The sequence below is a fragment of the Parus major genome, linkage group LGE22 (genome assembly GCF_001522545.3).
Source record: "Parus major isolate Abel linkage group LGE22, Parus_major1.1, whole genome shotgun sequence".
NCBI classification, from domain to species: Eukaryota; Metazoa; Chordata; class Aves; order Passeriformes; family Paridae; genus Parus; species Parus major.
In genome coordinates this window covers 231193-249599 of record NC_031798.1, presented here as the reverse complement: position 1 = coordinate 249599, position 18407 = coordinate 231193, and the positions used below count along the sequence as shown (strand labels likewise).

Here is an 18407-nt window from a genome sequence, read left to right as displayed (position 1 = left end):
CGCGCTGCCGCTGCTGCTGTTGCTGCTCGCGGGAGCCCTGCCCGGGGCGGCGGCCCCCAAGGAGCCCGTGGACGGTACCGGGACCCGGCGGGGCCGGGCCGGGGCGGAGGGGTCGGGGAAAGGGGCTGCGAGCGGGGAAGAGCCTGAGGTGGGGAGGAAAAACCTCGTTTATACACAAATCTGGTGAATTCGTAGAGCGCGCTTAACCGCTAATGTATAACACAATACCCCTTAGTCGGATAAATAACGCCGTGTTTCACATCGGCTGGGAAAATCGGGATTCCCAGACGCTGGGATCCTGTGAGACAGCGAGTCCTGCAGTACAGAGAGCCCTGGAATGGTTTTGGCTGGAAGGGAGGGATCTTAAAGCCCATCCAGGGACACCTTTCACCATCCCAGGCTGCTCCCAGCCCCTCCAGCCTGGCCCTGGGCACTGCCAGGGATCCAGGGGCAGCCCCAGCTGCTCTGGGCACCTGTGCCAGGGCCTCACCACCCTCACAGAGAACAACTCCTTCCAAATATCCCCTCTAACCCTGCCCTCTGGCAGTTTAAAGCCATTGTCCCTTGTCCTGGCACTCCAGGTCCATTTAAATGATCCCTCTCCATCTTTCCTGCAGCTCCTTCAGGCACTGGAAGGCCACAGTTAAGTTTTTCCTCCAGGCTGAACAATCCCAATTCTCCCAGCCTTTTTTCACACCAGATCTGCTCCATCCCTCTAAACAACTCGCCTCATCTCCAACAGGTCCAAGTCCTTCCTGTGCTGTGGTGATGCTGGAGATTCAAAAACCCAAAAACCAAACCAAATTAAAAACCAAAAAATAACCCAAATAAAACCACCACCAGCAACAAAAAAAGACCCACCAAAACCCCCAAAACCCCCAAAGAAAACCCCTGAGCCAACAGCAAGAAAAGCCCAACCATTAAACCCAAAAGCAGAGTTTTACCCTCCAGGTGCTTTACGGAGCCAACGGTGTTTTGCAGAGTGTCAGCAGGAGCTGCCGCTGGCCCGGACCGTGGCGTCCTGGATCGTGGGGGGCCACGAGGCCCCGGAGGGCGCGTGGCCGTGGGTGGTGAGCCTGCAGGTGCTGCGGGGCGGTGTCCGCTTCATACACCTGTGTGGAGGTGTGCTGCTGAGCCGCAGAGCTGTGCTGACCGCCGGGCACTGCGTGGATGGCAGGACGTACGTACTGACCACTACTGCTCCTTTGTGCATTTTTACTGCATGGAAGTCATGCAGCAATCGATATTTCCCAGATTTCTTTTTTGTAACAAAAATAGGAGTATTCCAAGGACTTGTTGACAATTTTTAATGTCCTTGTTGATATTGTTCTAGTACTAATTGATGAGCTTGTTGCAGACTTTCCCTTTTTAAAGGCCACTGTTCAACCCATACTGGTTCCATTAATTATCCATTAATTATCCATTAATGGATAATTAATGAATTATCCATTTAAGTGGGAGTGGGAAAGTCCAAACAATGGCCTCTACTCTAAAGGGTGCTCATTGGTCAAAATAACACCAAGTTATGCCATTAATTATCCATTAATGGATAATTAATGAATTATCCATTTAAGTGGGAGTGGGAAAGTCCAAACAATGGCCTCTACTCTAAAGGGTGCTCATTGGTCAAAATAACACCAAGTTATGACAAAATATCTCGCCCCATTAAACCTTGTCTGGTAATGAAACAATTGACAAAACAGAACTGATGACCTTCCCATCTAATTGAATCTGGATTTGTGGAGACTTCTTTGCTCAAGTTAAGCCTCCCAGCCCTGTAACAGTAACCATACTAGGCAACAAAGGCCATTCCTGGGGCCAGTATTGTGGAGAAACAATACTTGAGTCCGCCCCAATATCCAATAGTCCTTCTAATTGGTGGGATTCTCTGTTATAATTAAGAACAACTGTTTGCTTGGGCCGAGTGTTTAAGTCCTGGGCACCACGGGTGAGCCCCCTGGGTGGGGGGAAGGAGGCCAAGGGAACCTGAGCAGATCAGGGGTTGTCAAAAGCCCCTCTGGTGCTGGAACCTCATGATGAGGAAGACATTGAGGGACTGCAGCATATCCAGAGCCAGAACAGAGCTGGGGAAGAGGCTGGAGTACAGGTTTGATGGAAAAGATCACCAAAAGCAAGTCCAACCTCTGCCTGATCCACACCTGGTCACCAGACCAGAGCACTGAGTGCCACCTCCAGCTGTTCCTTGGACACCTCAAGGGATGGGGACTCCACCCTGGGCAGCCAACATCAGGAATAATCAGTCAAGAATCATAAGTCAACATCCAAAAATCTTGGCTGTGCCCTTCTGGCCTGGGCCAGAATTACCTGTATTGTTTCTAATAAAGGGCTGTTTGGTTTTGATTTATAGAATCACAAAATGAGACTGGATGAGATCTTCATCCAAGCCCTGACTCTGGGCTTTTCCAGCTCTGGACTGTTCACTCCAGCCTAGTGCTGGGATCATGGCTGGGGAAGGAGCTGCTCCCTGTGGAACAGCAGTTGGAGCAGGAGGATCCTCTCCCATGCCAGGTTTTCTGCTCCCTTCCCCAGCCCATTTTCCCCATTTTCCAATAGTTTGTTGCTTTGTTCCACAGAGCTACAGTTTTCTTGGTTAAAAAGAATTTTCTGAACCACTAAAACCACAAAATGTTGTGGTATTTAGATTACAAACACTCCAATTCATTAGTTTTAACACTATTTCCTTTTTTCTTGTTGATCAGAACCAACAATTTGGCACTTAATTTTTTTTTTTTGTGGTAATAACTCCTCAGAACAGACTTTTAATTGCACTTACAGCAACTCTGGAGCATTTCAGCTGCCAGCACCGGTCTCTTTTCCAGCCTTTACCTCTGTTGCACAATCTGCACCAGTCACATCGCCTGTGTTGACTCAACCATGACCTGGGGGAAAGTGAACTGTAAAATCTGGGGTGGGATGGATGAGATAAGCTTTAAGGTGCCTCCAATTGCTGGATTCTGTGATCCCATAAGAACAAACCCTTAAAGCAATGTAAAACCCCCCTGAACTCTCTCGTAGGGATCCATGTTCCTGGCGAGCCGTCCTGGGCGTGCACAACCTTCAGAAGCACGGCCCGTTCACGAGGAGGAGGAGGATCAGGAGGATCATTGTGCACTCGCAGTTCAGGAGGGAAACCTTTGAGAACGACGTGGCGGTGTTTGAGCTGAGGACGGCGGTGCGCTACAGCCTGTACATCCAGCCCGTGTGCCTGCCCCCAGCTCCCCTGGTGCAGCCCCTGGAGAACAGCTCTGACTGCTTCATCAGCGGCTGGGGACGCACGGCCGAGAAGGGTAAGGGGCTCTGGCCACGTCCTCACCCTCACACCACGGGGTACCCCCCACTCCAGCTCCCCCAGTTTATAAACTCACTTTGTGCTTGGATCTTGGAGGCTTTTCCTGACCTTTCAAAGGGGAATGGCACCAAACTGAAAGAGGATAAGTTGACATTAGATATTGGGAAGGAATTCCTCCCTGTGAGGGTGGTGAGGGCCTGGTACAGATTGCCCAGTGCAGCTGTGGCTGCCTCATCCCTAAAAGTGTCCAGGGTCAGGTTGGACAGGGCTTGGAATAACCTGGGGTAGTGGAAGGTGACCCTGCCCGTGGGATCTTTAAGGTTCCTCCCAACCCAAACCACTATGTGATTCTAACTGGATTTGCTCAGGTTATGGTCTCCTCACACAACATCACTTAACTCTGCAGTGAAGATCTGCTCTCAAGGGTCACAAGCAGGTTAGACCCACACAGCTGTAACCACAGGAATACATTTCCCAGCCTTTCTTCCAAGTATAACATGAAAAAAAAGGAAAACAAACTCAGCTGATTTCAGATTTGTGGTGCAGGTCAATGTGGGCTGCTGCAAACAGCTATTTTATTGAAAAGCAACAATTCTGATGCCACATGTTGTGAACTGAGGGGTTCCCAGGGGATTTATGAACGACTACACCCCTTCCAATTCTCTCCTTACTCCCACTGGGCACAAATTCAGTGCCAGCTGGTGTCATCTGTGGGAGTTTTGGGGTCAGCTGGGATTCTGTGAGCCTGTTTGATAAATCACCTCTGACACTTTGAGCAAGGCAGGTGTATTATCATTGATGCTGCTTCTGAGGAAGAACTGCAAAATCTGCATCAAACCCAAGTCTTCAAACCTTTAACCCACTCCACTTCCCATCAGTTTGGAACAGGCAGGGTCTGTGTCATATCCATGTCTGAACACATCCATGAACACACCCAGGCCGGTGAAACAGGGGGGAAAAAACCACTATAAAATTGCTACACACCCCAGCACATTTCACCTTTCTAAATTCTTTCTCCATTCAAGGTAAAAGCTCATCTGTGCTGAAAGAAGCCCAAGTGGAAATCCTCCCTTCCAGCCTGTGCAACAGCTCCGAGGGGTACGCGGGGCTGATGAACAACAAAGCGCTCTGTGCCGGAGTCTGGGCCGGAGGCACCGACAGCTGCCAGGTGAGAAGGGACCTGGTGCCCCACCTCCCAAGCATTGTGATTTGTAGCATAAGTAATTAAAAACAGCAGAAATGCTAAGTGGAAAACACGTCAGATGCAAAGGAAGCATCGTAAAAGGGCGGGACAGTGATTGCAGAGCGAAAACATACGCAAGGAATTTGGTGATATTGGAAGGATGACAGGAAGAGGTGAACAAAGAGGAATAAACAAATGGAACATATTTATGGCACAAAGGTGTTGGTAAATGATAGATGAGACAGAACACTGGACACTGCAGTGTGTGTGAAGCACAATGTCTCTCACCAGTTCTTGTGCTGGAGAGCAGCGCTGGACACAGGTAAGGCACAGGGAAGTGCAAGTGGCTCAGGGATGTGGTGTGATTTTACATTAAATTCTGAGCAATCACCACCTCTTTCTCAGAATAGCCAGTTCTCAGGTCCAAAGCACTCCAGCTGGGACAGGGAGACATTTCTAATTAAACCCCTTAATGAATCCTGTTTGTCTGATACACTTCCTGCTTCTCTCAGCAGTTCTCCCTGAGCAGGTGACACGGCCAAGACACAGGATTTGTGCTCCTTACTGTTCCCTTGCAGCTTCCACACTGCCTGGATGAACTCCCCAGTTAAGTGAGGAGTCAGTGTTTAGGTTTAGGCACGAAAAGGTGCAGAGAGAAAACAATCCTGAGTTAAGGGATCCTGAAGCAGTGCAGGGCTGGGGCTCTGGTCAGTGCAGGAGGGATTTCTCCATGGAAAGGGTGGTCAGGCACTGGGAGCTGGTGGAGTCCCCATCCCTGGAGATGTCCAAGGAGCAACTGGATGTGGCACTCAGCCATCCTGCAGGATGGGGATCAGGCAGAGGTTGGACTTGATGACCTTGGAGGGCCTTTCCAACCTCAGGGGTGCTGATTGTTTGTCTTTCAGCAACACCAGATTTACCTTGAATTGTCCATTTGTCCACATTGTGACCCCAAAAGCAGACTGCTCACTGCCCTGAATTATTGTTGGAAGGAAACCTTTCCATGCTGCTGTTTTTTGTGGTGTTCCTTTGCAGGGTGACAGCGGGGGCCCCTTGGTGTGTTACCACCCTGACACTGACAAGTATTACCTCATTGGCATCGCCAGCTTTGGGGTGGGCTGCGGCCGCCCCAAATACCCCGGGATCTACGTGCGCCTGTCCCAGTACAGAAAATGGATAAAAGCCAAACTTCTGTTGACTAACAAGAGCTGGAACCCCGTCAGCACCACACTCACCATCCTCCTGACCGTGGTACACACAGCGCTCCTGCAGACGGTGTAGAGGGGCAAACCATGGTGCTGTCCTCGTGGAGGTCTGTCCTGCCTGGAAAAGCCTGGAAAACCCAGCTCCCTCCTGCCTCACAATAAAACCAAGAGCCAAAGGATGTGCACTTACTTTTTTAGGAGTCGTGTTTGCCATTGTGTTTTGTTTCCTGCCTCTGATATCCACACTGACAGGAGAGGAAACAGTAACAGCCTCAGCACTAATAAAGAGAATTGAATATAGAAATGTTATCAACTGGAAACACTTTCTTCTCACCCTATTTCTGTGCTTTTCCAGCCATCAGAAGGTTGAAATACACCTTAAATACACCCAGTGTATTTAAATACTCTAAATACACCCAGCGATGCCAGCAGGGTTTGGGGATGGCAGATGCTCCCTCTGCCGGGTAAAAACCAGCAGAGCACACCAAGGTTTTAATTAACCATTTAATTAATCAAACCTTAACTGTGGCTCAGCTTATTGAGAACTAAGAAGGTAAAAAAACCCTGCAGGAAGGGAAAAGCTGTTCTGCATTTAGGATTTTTAGCACTGGCAGGTGTATTATTGTATACAAGTGCCATTTCATCCACTAAAATTGACTATTATTTATTTCTGGCTGTCATATGACCCAATCCCACACAGGTATTCACACCTGGTCACCACCACTGCAGCTCTAACTTCATTAAAAATAAATAGGAACCATCAGAATTATAATATTTTAGCGACTTTATTTACCAAGATCAAAATTTGCAACCATTAATTGTTTCACCAAATATTTACAATTCATGGAAAGCACGGACTGTTTGGAACCAACCAGCAGAACAGCATCAGCTGCTGCATCTCTTACCCTCAGGAATGAGATTTTACTCTTCAAAATCGAGATTTAAAAGTAAATCCAAACTAAGAATTTCATGATCAGTGCTTAAAAGAGTGAACTTGTGTTACTGTTTAATATTCCCATGATGAAAAATCAGCTGTTCTTCCCAACACACTTTATTTTAAGAGTATAAAAATTGACTCCTGGTGTGTGTCTGGCAGGACAGGTACTTCCCTTGCTGGATACAAGAAGAACTGGCCACCAGGTTTTTACAGTCTTAACACTTGATAGTTTTTGTTTATTATTGTTCCATATTACAAAAGAAAAGGAAAAAAAAGAGAGAACACAGTGAGGATCAGCTACCACAGAGTTCCCAAAGCAGTTCAGAGCTGTAGGTCAAACCCTCTGCCACGTGCCAGGGCGCACAGGGCTGAGGAAAGGTCCAGTTCTCTCAGGTGCGTGTTCCAGCCACATTCCAGGCTGTCCAATTCTCCTGAAATTCCACCAAAGAAACAGCAAACACCTCTCCAGGAGCAGCTCCCTCAGTTTAGGACTTTCCCAACCTTATTTCTGACGTGTCACAAAGGTTTATTTTATTTTTTTTGTGACCAGGAGTCACACTCCAGCCTGGCCTAAAGGAAACGCACTGGGACTCGTGCCCACAACAACCAGAGACTTGGGAACTTCAGGGAATAAAAATATCCTTTTCTAGCCCACTAACCAGGAGATTGTGGAATGCAGGTTCTTCATGGCAAAGAGCTCTGCTTGCTACAAGTCCATTAATTCCCAAAGGAGTAAAATAAAAAAAATACTGACTGACCATGGGATAAGCATTACACATCCAGGGAGGGAGCACAGCTTGAATTCCATCGGGATCTGAGCTGGCACAACACACACACGGAGCTCTGACACCACAGTCTAATTCCCACTGACAGAACTGGAAGCAGGATTCAATCCCAGCTATGGAAATGGTTTATTACTCATGCAAGAAGCACCTGCCCCACACCAGCAGGGTCACACCCTGCCCTGGTACCATGTCCTGCCCACCAGGCCCGCAGCCAGACAGCTCTGGGGGGCTCCAGGAGTGGAGATCCCCCAGCTAAAGGAGTCCTGATCATGGCAAACTTTACATCTGCACTTGAAACAAATTAAAATTGTACAAACTGGACTCTCTGACACGATGAGATGTAATGAGCGGATATTGTCAACTCTGGGGAGTAAAAAAGCCCTCATTTATTTTTTTTTTTCTTTCTCTTTTTTTCCCCCCAATACTCTTTAGGATCCGTTTTTTTTCTGCAAGTTGCCTACAGACATACAAAATTAATTCAAGTATCTCCTACACCAAAGAGGATCTCATTTGACTTTGTACTATCCATAAAAATATATCCTTGAAAATCTGGTTCACAAAATATTTCATTTGGTTACTAAAATGAAAGATATAAACTGTCAAAATACGTATAGAAACTCAATTTCAGGTTTTGTAAAGATCACAATTTAGCTACAAAATATACCAACCATCTCCCTGTTTGCAATATAGTATTTGCTTACAAAGACACCGTTACTTTGCAAAATAGCTCCTACCGTACAAAATTAGGCTGGAAATTGTAATTTTGCACTACTTCCAGCAATAAACCAGAGATTAGAACCTCATAACCCTTTGGTATAGATCTTCCATTTTTTACTAGATCATTTTTCTTCTATTTGGTTTCATGTTCCAGAGCCTGGGAGAATCCCTGGCCAGGACAAGCACTGAGTGTTTAATTGCAGATATGATCAGCACACAATTTAATTTTCAGTGATTGATGTTTCTCATGCCCAGAACTAAGAACAAACTCTTGCAAAATTAAAAACTTTCGGAAGTTTAATCTCAGAAATTCTTCAGAACTTTTGTCACCAGTCCTTGTCCCTCACACTGTGCTTTAAAATCATTGATGTGTTGAATTCTCTAAGAAAATCAACACAATTTTCTGGGCCTCAGACACTTCCAGGACCAGGCCACTTGCTGTTTTCTGCAGATCCTTCCCCAATCTGATAAACACGGCAAACATGGAAAAAAAAAAATCATCCCAACTTTTAAAATTGTCATCTGAGAAAGAGTAGAAACATAATTTATACCTCGAGCAAAAGTATCAGCTTTTTTATCATCTGCACCTGTAAACACCACCTTACAGGTTAAAATAAAAATATTTACAGACAAATAACTGAAGGAAAAAGGCTTGGAAAAGAGTAAGAAATCAAAACATACACTGGTTATAAATGTTACTAATAATGTCAGCTATGGCAAGGATTCTGTTTCATCCATGTTTTCTTTGTAACCAAATTTTGCCCCCATTATTAGAGGTATTCATAGGAATTTTCAAAGAAACTCTCATCACCTGCCTCGCCACACGTGACTGTCCTTCCCCTGTAGCTGCAATCTTGAATTTTATCAGTTTCCAGTTGTGCCAGCAGGAATTTTGGTGAGGTTTTCTTGTTTCCTGTTTGTACTTTGTCACCAACATGTTGTAAAGAAAATCTATAGAGTCTTTGAGCTGTGAAATCTAGGTAGAAAAGTTTCATTTTTGACCTTTCATCTAGTTTAAAAAAATTCAGTATAAAAAAAAAACAAATTCTCCTCTGATATTTCACCAGTCTCCAAAGGTTTTTACCTTCTCTTCTTACACACTTTTATGACAGTAAAGATCTTTCAAAGTTTTTAGCTCTTCAATTAGAGTTTTGTTCTGATTTTCCAGGACTGCCACTCGATTTTCCAAACATTTCACATACTCCTTCTTCTTCCTACGGCATTCCCGGGCAGCTTCTCTGCAAGAGAGAAGCAGAGTTCTTGATTTTAGGTGTGAGATCTCTTTTGTGAACGTCACAATACGAGAGCTGGAAGTGCAGTGAGGAACAAAACCCAGCCAAAACTGCCCCAGGAGAGCAGGAAATTCAGCAGGATGTGGTGACACAGTCTGCAGGGGAACCCCACTTTGGGTTTCTCCACGCTGAGAGACTCAAGGGAGCATGTCTGGGTCACAATTTCCTGTGTTTGGATCACAATCTCCACAAACTCAGGTGTGCTCAGGTGGGGAAAGAGGCCAAGGGCACCTGGGACAGGACGAGGACAGGGATTGTCCCCCTGTGCTGGACATTGTTGAGGACCCTCACTGCAAGTATGGATGGGCTGGAGCATATCCAGAGCTGGGAATGGAGCTGGGGAAGGGGCTGGAGAACTCCTGAGGGAGCTGGGAAAGGGGCTCAGCCTGGAGAAAAGGAGGCTCAGGGGGGACCTTCTCCCTCTCCACAACTCCCTGACACGAGGGGCAGCCAAGGATCTGTTCCCAGGGAACAGGACCAGAGGAAAAGACCTCAAGCTGTGCCAGGAGAGGTTCAGGTTGGAATCAGGAGGAATTTCTTCATGGAAAGGGTGGTCAGGCTTTGGAAGGGGCTGCCCAGGGCAGTGGTGGAGTCCCCATCCCTGGAGGCGTCACTCAGTGCTCTGGTGGCGATCTGTCACAGGCTGGACTTCACAAACCTGGAAGTCTTTTCCAACCTCAGTGACTGCACCATCTCAGCACATCACACCCAGCACCCTGAGCAGCTCAGGTGGCCTCACATACCTGTTCTTCATCAGCCTGATCTCTCGTTTCAGCTGCGGATCGTCCGTCTTGCTCGTCTGCGACGTCAGGGTGACGGGGGACGTCATCACCACGGTCTGGGGCAGGGAGGAGGTGGTGGGAGTGGTGCGGATCTGGTAGGTCTGCATGTCCCCAGAGGCAGCTAGGGCACACAAACGGGCTGGCATTAGCAGCTGGCACTCAGGGTGACGGGGGTGTGACCATGGCCCTGCTGGGTACTCACTCTGCACCACCACCTGGTTGCTGGGCACCAGGATCTGCTGCCCGTCCGAGGTCTGGGCGTACTGCAGGATGGTGGTCCCGGGCTGGGAGCCGCCGGCGTTGGCCATGGTCAGTGTCTGCAGCCCCTGCACCCCGTCTGCCCCCGGCCCTGCCAGCTGGAGCCCGTTGGCTGCGATGGCAACTGCGAGGGGAGGCACAGGGATGAGGGGATTTGTAGCTGGACAGTACAAAAACAGGTCAATCACAGTGTCCTACAACAGCTTGGGTTGGGAGGGACCTTAAAGCCCAGCCAGTGCCACCCCTGCCATGGCAGGGACACTTCCCACTGTCCCAGGCTGCTCCAAACCCCTCCAGCCTGGCCCTGGGCACTGCCAGGGATCCAGGGGCAACCACAGCTGCTCTGGGCACCTGTGCATCCTCACAGGATGGAGAGGAGCAGGCATGAAGCACCACAAACACCAAGTGGTGCTTCCATCCATCTACCAAAGGAACAAATCCGAATTTTTTGTACCTCTCTGATACCACAGGAGCCTTTTAGTGTGGCCTATGATACATATATATATTTATATATATATACAGGTGTCTTCACTGACATGTTGGGTTAAATCCAGCAAACAACACCTCTGTGTGCTCCACACCAACACCTTTAAATGTCTGAATGTGCAAAAATTAAAAAAAAAATAAATTAAAATTAAAAATTAAAATGACAAAGCACTGGGTTTATCTGAAGTCCATAGATACCAGTTTTATGTACTAACTTTATTGACTGCTAGATAATAACCAACTTTTGTCCTTCATCTTACTCAAACATTTAATGAATTCTGCATTTTGAGGCAAGCTGAGGAAAACCTGTGAGGATGTTTTGGGTGACATACTGTACTGTCCAGTGCTTGTCTGGTAGATGGGCGTGGGAACGGACATGGAGGTGACAGTGGAGACCCCAGGACTTTCCTCATCTCCTTTTCTATCCCGTGTGTCTTCAGAAGAAAGATCTTTCAAAATTTTTCTGCAAAAAAAGAAAGAAGTCTGACATTTGACCACACTCCTCACTCCAGTGAAATCATACAACTGAGTAAAATCACAGCTGCTGAATGTTTTGCCCTGTACAAAATCCTGCTGAGGCCAATCTCCAGTTAGTGGAGTCCAAGTTTCCTCACAGCAACGATGGCTCAGAATATTCAGTGCATGAACAGATTCACTGCTTGTTTCAAGGGAAAGGAAACAACCTGGAGGGCAGCAGAATATTGTAAAAACCACGGGAAGAGGCTGCTGGTTTGGTTTCAAATGAAAACACCGAGTGTATCACAGCCATACCGGTAGGATGGACGACGAGCCAAGATGCCTCGAGCCTTCTGAGAGGAGCCAATGCTGTCTGAGGAGTCCTGAGAATCCTCACTCTCAGACAAGGAAGATACCTGGTGAGAAAGGCAACAGGAACACCAGTGATGCACAGGACAAACACAGAAATAACCTGGAATATTTTATGTAGAAGAGGAGCACTGGGGTTTGTTGGTGAGAATGTAAAAGCCCAATGAAAAGAATATTTCAGGCAGCAGCATATCAGGGAGTAAATATGCAAAGTACTATCTACACTTCTCTTTATTCCACTGTGCTCGTCCAGTTCAAAGTGTTATTTTGTCTCTGATGCTCCTTATTAGTGAACAAAACGTTTATTTGTTCTTATCCATGTGGCAGTAACAGAGTGCAGAGGAATGCACAGAGCTCTGGGAACAGCCTCTCACTGAACTGCAGAGACAGAGCAGGCTGTGATAGGCAGGGGAATAAACCTGCTCGTGCTGTACTCCCTTCTTCCCCCCAGCAAGGCCACGATGTTCATGAATTACAGAAAAGGAATGAATCCAGTCAGTGGAGACTGTGCAAGCAGGGGGAAGGAAAAGGAAAGAGAATTAACAGAGACACGAGCAGCAGGCAGTGCTGCTTTCAGCAGGGACACGTTCCCCTCTCCCTGCTCTGATGTTACAGCACAGACAGCTGACAATCCCTGCCAGGTTTGCTTCTCGTGGCATCTCAATTTCGTGTGCTCTGAGGAGTGTGGGACAAGGATCAGGGACAAACTGCTGGGTTTTTAGAGCAGCTCCTCCCTCGCCTGGCTGCCAGGGCCGTGGTTCCCCAGTGGGGCTCTGCAGCAGGGACTGAGTGGGGCAGGAACAGACCCACTGACACTCCCTGGGTACCTCTTGGATGGGACTCTTAAAAAACCACGTGGCAAGTGAGTCAAAGACTTGGCTACCATGGGAAGGGAGTTACAGCACCCAGCAGCTCATCCCACCTTTCATTTTAATCCACTACTGAATTATTCCCCACTCCTTTGGGTGTCAGACCCCACCTGACTGCCAAGGCACCAACTACAGAGCTGTGGGTTGGATTTTTTAATTAAGGGAGGTTTCATTTTGACTCCAAAGATGATTCCCCACGAGGAGGAATTCCAAGGCCAGATGAGGGATCCCACAGGAGTGTCCTTGGACTGCTCACTGTCTCTTACAGCAGGGCACAAAGGCTCAGAGAAACCTCTTTTCACATCTTCTCACCTACAGAACTGCACATCTGGGGTATTTAAAGCCGTTCTGGAGTTACCTGCACGGTTTGCACCTGAGGGGAGTGGATCACAGAGGAGGACTGAGCTGTCTGAATGACTCCCTGGACCTGGACTTGCTCTCCAGGAAGCTGAACGACTGTGAGGGGAGCAGAACCTCTGAGAGACATCTACAACAGACCAAAAACCATCAGTAAAACCCTTCTGCCACACGACTCAGCAAGTGCAACACTCAGCAAGTGCAACACGTGTAGGAAAACTGCTGGAGAACCTGCATTAGCAGCTCATTTGAATTCTAATTAAATCACAAAAGCACCTTTAATGATGCACACTTTTTAGACATTCTTTGCATATAAAAAAGGCTGAAACAGTTATTTCCTTTAGTTGGAGAAAAATCAAATGTCACATAATCAAATATTATGTAACATATTAAAAGTATGAAAATGCTTCAGCTTCCTAGAGTGTTCGGAGTTTTGATGTTGAACTCAAATAAATCTTTGCACTTTAATTCAATTTATATTATTCACATTTCCATATGTTCACAAAACAAAAATTCAAGTTATACATGTAGATTGTAAGTAAATAACCAATTTTGTCATGATTTTTTTTCACTACTTTTATTAATCTGAAATACGTGAGAAGATGAAGGGATCATTAAAATACAAACAGCTGAATTTCCATTTAATGCTACTTGACAATCATAACTCACAATATTAAGGGACAATCAGATCTTTATATAAAAACAGATCAGGAAACCAGCCTGGAAACAAACCCCAGGACACCTGCTGATATTCTCTCCTTTCCTCTATCTCAATTTTGCACCAAAATTCCAATTGCCTCCACAGGATAAACAGTGGTTAAGCTTCAAAATATTGCTTTTTTTCCCAGAAAAATCCTCCTGGAAGGATTCACTCTTTCACCAGTTCTAAGGGATTCAGGTTAAAGCTTTGACAGGGATGTCAGAAGAAGAATCTCAAATTTTCAGGTTCATATGGTTTATTAGATAAAATATGTTCATGTTGGGCTAAAATCCAAGTGTTTCCATGGTGCTTAGTACCCAGGATTGCTGCTACTACAAAAAGAGCTGGAAATGCTTTTTCTAAGGAAAAAAATGAAACCAGGCCCTCATTTTATTCCTGAGCAGCTCCCCTGGTCAACTAACCCCAAATCTGGGCTGCACTTCTGCACTGTACAAACACAAAAATTAGCTTTTTAACACTTTAAAAATAACTTTATGTCATCCACCATCAAACAAACACATTTTTCTAAGCCTCTTTCTGGTTTTTTTTTCTTCTCTGAGTGCTCCTAAGAAGGGATCTATGGTTTGTAGCACAATAAATACCATCTCTAACTCCCTGCAATGTTTGCTGAGATCCAGCCCAGGCTTTACCTGTTGAGCAATATGAGAGAGCTGAGCTGCCTGCAGGGTTGTACCTTGTACAGCTGAGGGCTGGGACGTAACAGAGCTGCTGCTGCCGCCCTTGTGCACCTCTTCCATCATCAGCTACGAGAAAACCAGTTAAATCCAGTTAGTAACGAATTTGGACAGCAGACACGTGCCCACTTCCACCCTGCCTGATGGCTCTGGTCTCACTGGGATGTGCTGGATGAGCTCTCTGCCCTCCAGTGTCACCATTATTGGGGCACAACCAGGGTTTTTGTCACTTCACCGAGTCTTTCTGTGCCTCATCAAAGGGGGCAGGAGGGGAGGGACACCGTGGGACCTCGCCCTGCTCAGCCCTGTGGGTTTGGGCAGGTGAAGCTGCTCCACACCTGGGGTCACCTCCTGAGGCCTGGGAACAGAACAGGTTTGGTCTGTGCTGTAAAGGACACAGAATCATGGAATGATGGATTGGTTTGGGTTGGGAGGGACCTTAAAGTTCATCCAGTCCCACCCCCTGCCATGGTTTTCACTGTCCCAGGCTGCTCCAAGCCTCATCCAACCTGGCCCTGGGCACTGCCAGGGATCCAGGACCAGCTCCAGCTTCTCTGGGCAATCTGTGCCAGGGTCTCACCACCCTATTATAATCCCATTAATATCCAATTCCTAATAGCCCATCTAACCCTACTCTCTTTCTGTTTGAAGGAAGATCCAGGAAGAAAACCAAAATTCTTTATACTAAAGAATATCTTTCTCTAAGTAAGATAATTTCCAAAAATATTTTAGCCAAGCCACCAGCCAAACCTATTTTAAACTATCTGAAGGTGTATAAAAACAAACCAGGGACTCAAATCGAAGTGAAGAGAACACAGTTTTGAATTTTAAGAGTCACTCTGTCTTGATGTAATGCAGTCAGCAACACTTCTCTCATGTCTAAGATTTTATATTTAACTGTTCAACGTCTTGCCAGCATCCCCCCTCGGATTCTGGGGGATTCAGGGATGCACAAATGCAGGTTTCAGCTGGGGGGAGTGGGCGGACCAGCCTGGAGCATTAAAAGCTGATGGGTGAGTGTTAAACATTTTGTCACAGAAGGTTTGAAAGTGTTGAAAGGACAGTTGCTATGAGACTGGAAATTACATTTCTTTCTGTGGAAATGTGAGTCATTGATTTTTCCCTGCTGAGCCCAACCACAGCACGCAGCCCAATGAACGCTCCTAGGGGGAAGAGTCAAGCCAGAGCAGAGCCCTCGCTGCTCTGAGGGGTCCCCAAAAAAGTCACTAAAGCAGGGCTTTGTAGGGACAAAACGTGCCTGGGTGACAGGAGAAACTGTGGTTGATGGAGCAGTGAGGAAAGGCTGGGAGAATTGGGATTGTTCAGCCTGGAAAAGAGAAGCTTCAGGGTAACCTAAATGTGCCTTTCCAGTACCTGAAGGAGCTGCAGGGAAGATGGAGAGAGACCATTCACAAGGGCCTGGAGAGACAAGAAAAGGGGCAATGGTTTCCCACTGACAGATGGCAGGGCTGGATGGGGTAACAGGCAGGAATTCCTCCCTGGGAGGGTGGGCAGGCCCTGGCACAGGTGCCCAGAGAAGCTGTGGCTGGATCCCTGGCAGTGTCCAAGGCCAGGCTGGATGGGGCTTGGGACAACCTGGGATGCTGACCCTGTCCATGGCAGGGGGTGGAATGAGATGTTCTTTAAGGTCTTTTCCAGCCAAAACAAATCCATGGTTCTGTGTGTCTTTTACAGCACAGACCAAACCTTCCCCAGCCAGTGATGCAGCTTCCCGACATCCTCGTGGCTGCAAACATCAACCACTTCAAGATAATGAGCAGAATTAATGACAAACCTGCAGTGGACACAACTCTGTCTGTCCTCAAACACAATCTTAGCTTTTATAAAGGAAAATCTGCATTTTGCACCCTGCAAAGTGTCCTGGGTAACCAGGGCCCCTCAAACCGAAATCCAGGCAGCAGCAAAAATGACAATTAATTTCCAGTGCTACAGAAACCTCCACTCATTTCTGCAGTGCTAAACCACAGCCTGCCCTCCCCGCTCTCTGCTAATAGTTTCTCTACCTTATTGTCCCATGAAAGGCTCAAAACAGCCTGCAAGAAACAGTGAAACCAATAAAACCACCCCAAATAAACACCCCAGGGAGAAAACACAGAGGGTTTCGCTGACCTTTCTCTCACTGGTGTGGAGTTCTGCTTACAGGAATAAAAGATAAAGTATTTCCCATTAGAAATATGGGTTTTGAGTTTAATTCATCTCTGCTTGCTCTGGAATATTTAATTATTCATCCAACATCAATCAATAAAAAGATTTAGCAAGGATTGCAACAAGACAGAAATTCATCCTCACAGCCTCTGGGGATATGAGTGTAACACAAGATTCCCATGCCTTTAACTTTATTTAGCTGGAAAACCAGGAATTTCCCCCTGGAAATTTATTGTCCAGAGAATGATTATTGTCCCAGTCTGTACAAACACCACTTTTTTATAACCAGACAGGTAAGGGTGATGATTTCACACTAAACCTGAAGTCTCCATGCAGCTCCACCTCAAAAGTAATTTAACTGAAAGGATTTTGCAACAGCAGCTCACGAAATTTGCTTTAAGGACTCCAAAAATTCTGGGCATCACCTTCCCCCAGCCAAGGAAACTCATCCTACTTCAAACCTGAGCCTCAAAATCACCTTCCTTTGAAACATAAACAGGAATGTCACATTCCTCAGGGCACGTTCCATTTCTCAAAGTTCACAGACTCCCTCCAAACACCACCCAAACCCACCAGAAACACCTGATGTGCCCAAGGAACATTAATTAAAAAAGAAAACCTGTTCCCACAACTTCCTCTGATTCCCTAATTCTGTAAATTCCCTAAAATGCTACAGAGAGCAGCAGAGGAAGAAACCAAGTTCTGTTTTGCCCTGGCAAGTTGAGTAGAGGAAGGGTCTGAACGATGTTTCATCTGAAATATTGTAAGAGCCAGCTGACTGTATTTTTTATAATGTCAGAAATCAAGGAAAATTTGACACAGAATTTTATTCTCAAATAGTGACAAGAGTCAAATTCTGACATTTACAAATTATACAAAGGGATTTCAAAACATTTTCCTAAATGATATTTAAGTAATCTAGGGGAATTTGGGGTCCTCAAAATTAGCTGCTTTCAGCAGTGAAAATATTATTTACCTAATTTTGCTATTAAGACACTCGAAGAAAATTTGCTCACCCAGAAAACTGACAGAACTCCGTTTTTTAACCCCCAGAAATCAGTAAAAGCCAGAGCAAAGGGCAGAACATCCCACCAGATGTGCCAGAGAACAAGTGAGGAGTGTCGAGTCAACGTGCCCAGTCACTGCTCCAGATTCCATTCCACAAACACACAAAGTTATTCCTTAAAACTCCAGCAGCACTTCCCTCATAGCATTTCTCCCACTCCAGCACCAGCCCTGTACAGGAACATCCCCTGACAGGAGCTTCAGAAATAAAAACGCTGCAGCCTAAAAATGTCAATATTCTATCCGCATCAGGGATCTGATGGTTGTGAGAGAGAAACAGCCCAGAGATCATTTATATCCCGCCGCCCTGGATGCAGCCGATCCTCACTGAGCGCTGCCAGCCGAGGCTCGGACACGGCTCTGGGGCTAAATTCGGACAGGTAACGACGCCCATTAACGGCGTGTGGGTCGCGATAAAGCCCAGTTTGTCACCGGGCAGGGCTCGGGGACGCAGCCAGCGCTGGCCGGGAGCGGCTGGAGCCTCTCGTCACCCCCAGACCACCTTCCCCCCATTCCCGAGGGGAGCGGGACCCGGGGGGATGCGGGACCCCTCGTCCCCCCCTGGAAGCCTTTTCCCCCATTCCAGGCGGAACCGGGACGGGCCCCGTCACCCCCAGGCCTCCTTCTCTCCCCGCTTCCCCGGGGCGAGCGGGACACGGGGGGAGCGGGCCCGGGCCCGGCAGCAGCCCCAGGCCGCAGGGCAGCGCCTCAGGCCCGGCTGCGGTGGGAACTCCCCGCGGTTTCCGCAGCGGCCGCCGCGCCGAGGCCGCGGCCT

General features: G+C 47.2%; 2 protein-coding genes across 3 annotated transcripts; one reads left to right on the top strand and one right to left on the bottom strand.

Moving 5' to 3' along the window:
• Position 1: 1 nt before the first annotated feature.
• TMPRSS12 (transmembrane serine protease 12) lies at positions 2-6011 on the top strand (the record flags this gene model as incomplete). The annotated part of the gene is made up of 5 exons (XM_015652000.3): positions 2-74; positions 982-1180; positions 3037-3308; positions 4336-4478; positions 5529-6011. Coding segments are annotated over 5 exons (933 nt in total), but the record flags the coding sequence as incomplete, so codon positions are not given.
• Positions 6012-6464: 453 nt separating this feature from the next.
• On the bottom strand, positions 6465-14836 carry ATF1 (activating transcription factor 1). Of its 2 annotated transcripts, none has more exons than XM_015652031.3 (7): positions 14357-14836; positions 13008-13136; positions 11727-11827; positions 11288-11418; positions 10414-10593; positions 10173-10332; positions 6465-9375 (listed from the first exon to the last, which is right to left on the bottom strand). In XM_015652031.3, exons 1-7 carry the CDS (start codon positions 14465-14467, stop codon positions 9231-9233), a joined length of 957 nt encoding a protein of 318 aa, XP_015507517.1. In that variant the 5' UTR covers positions 14468-14836; the 3' UTR covers positions 6465-9230. The 2 variants fall into 2 exon arrangements, with proteins under 2 accessions (XP_015507517.1, XP_015507518.1); XM_015652032.1 differs by having other exon boundaries at positions 14401-14485.
• Positions 14837-18407: the final 3571 nt, after the last annotated feature.

What these genes read in the sequence shown, in the direction of transcription:
- ATF1 (XM_015652031.3), bottom strand. Translation starts at nt 14,467, where the DNA reads ATGATGGAAGAGGTGCACAAGGGCGGCAGCAGCAGCTCTGTTACGTCC. An exon ending in GACAAGCACTGGACAGTACA is followed by an intron (nt 10,594 to 11,287) that starts GTATGTCACCCA and finishes CTCCCCTCGCAG; the next exon opens with TTGCCATCGCAGCCAACGGG. An exon ending in ATCAGGCTGATGAAGAACAG is followed by an intron (nt 9,376 to 10,172) that starts GTATGTGAGGCC and finishes TCTCTCTTGCAG; the next exon opens with AGAAGCTGCCCGGGAATGCC.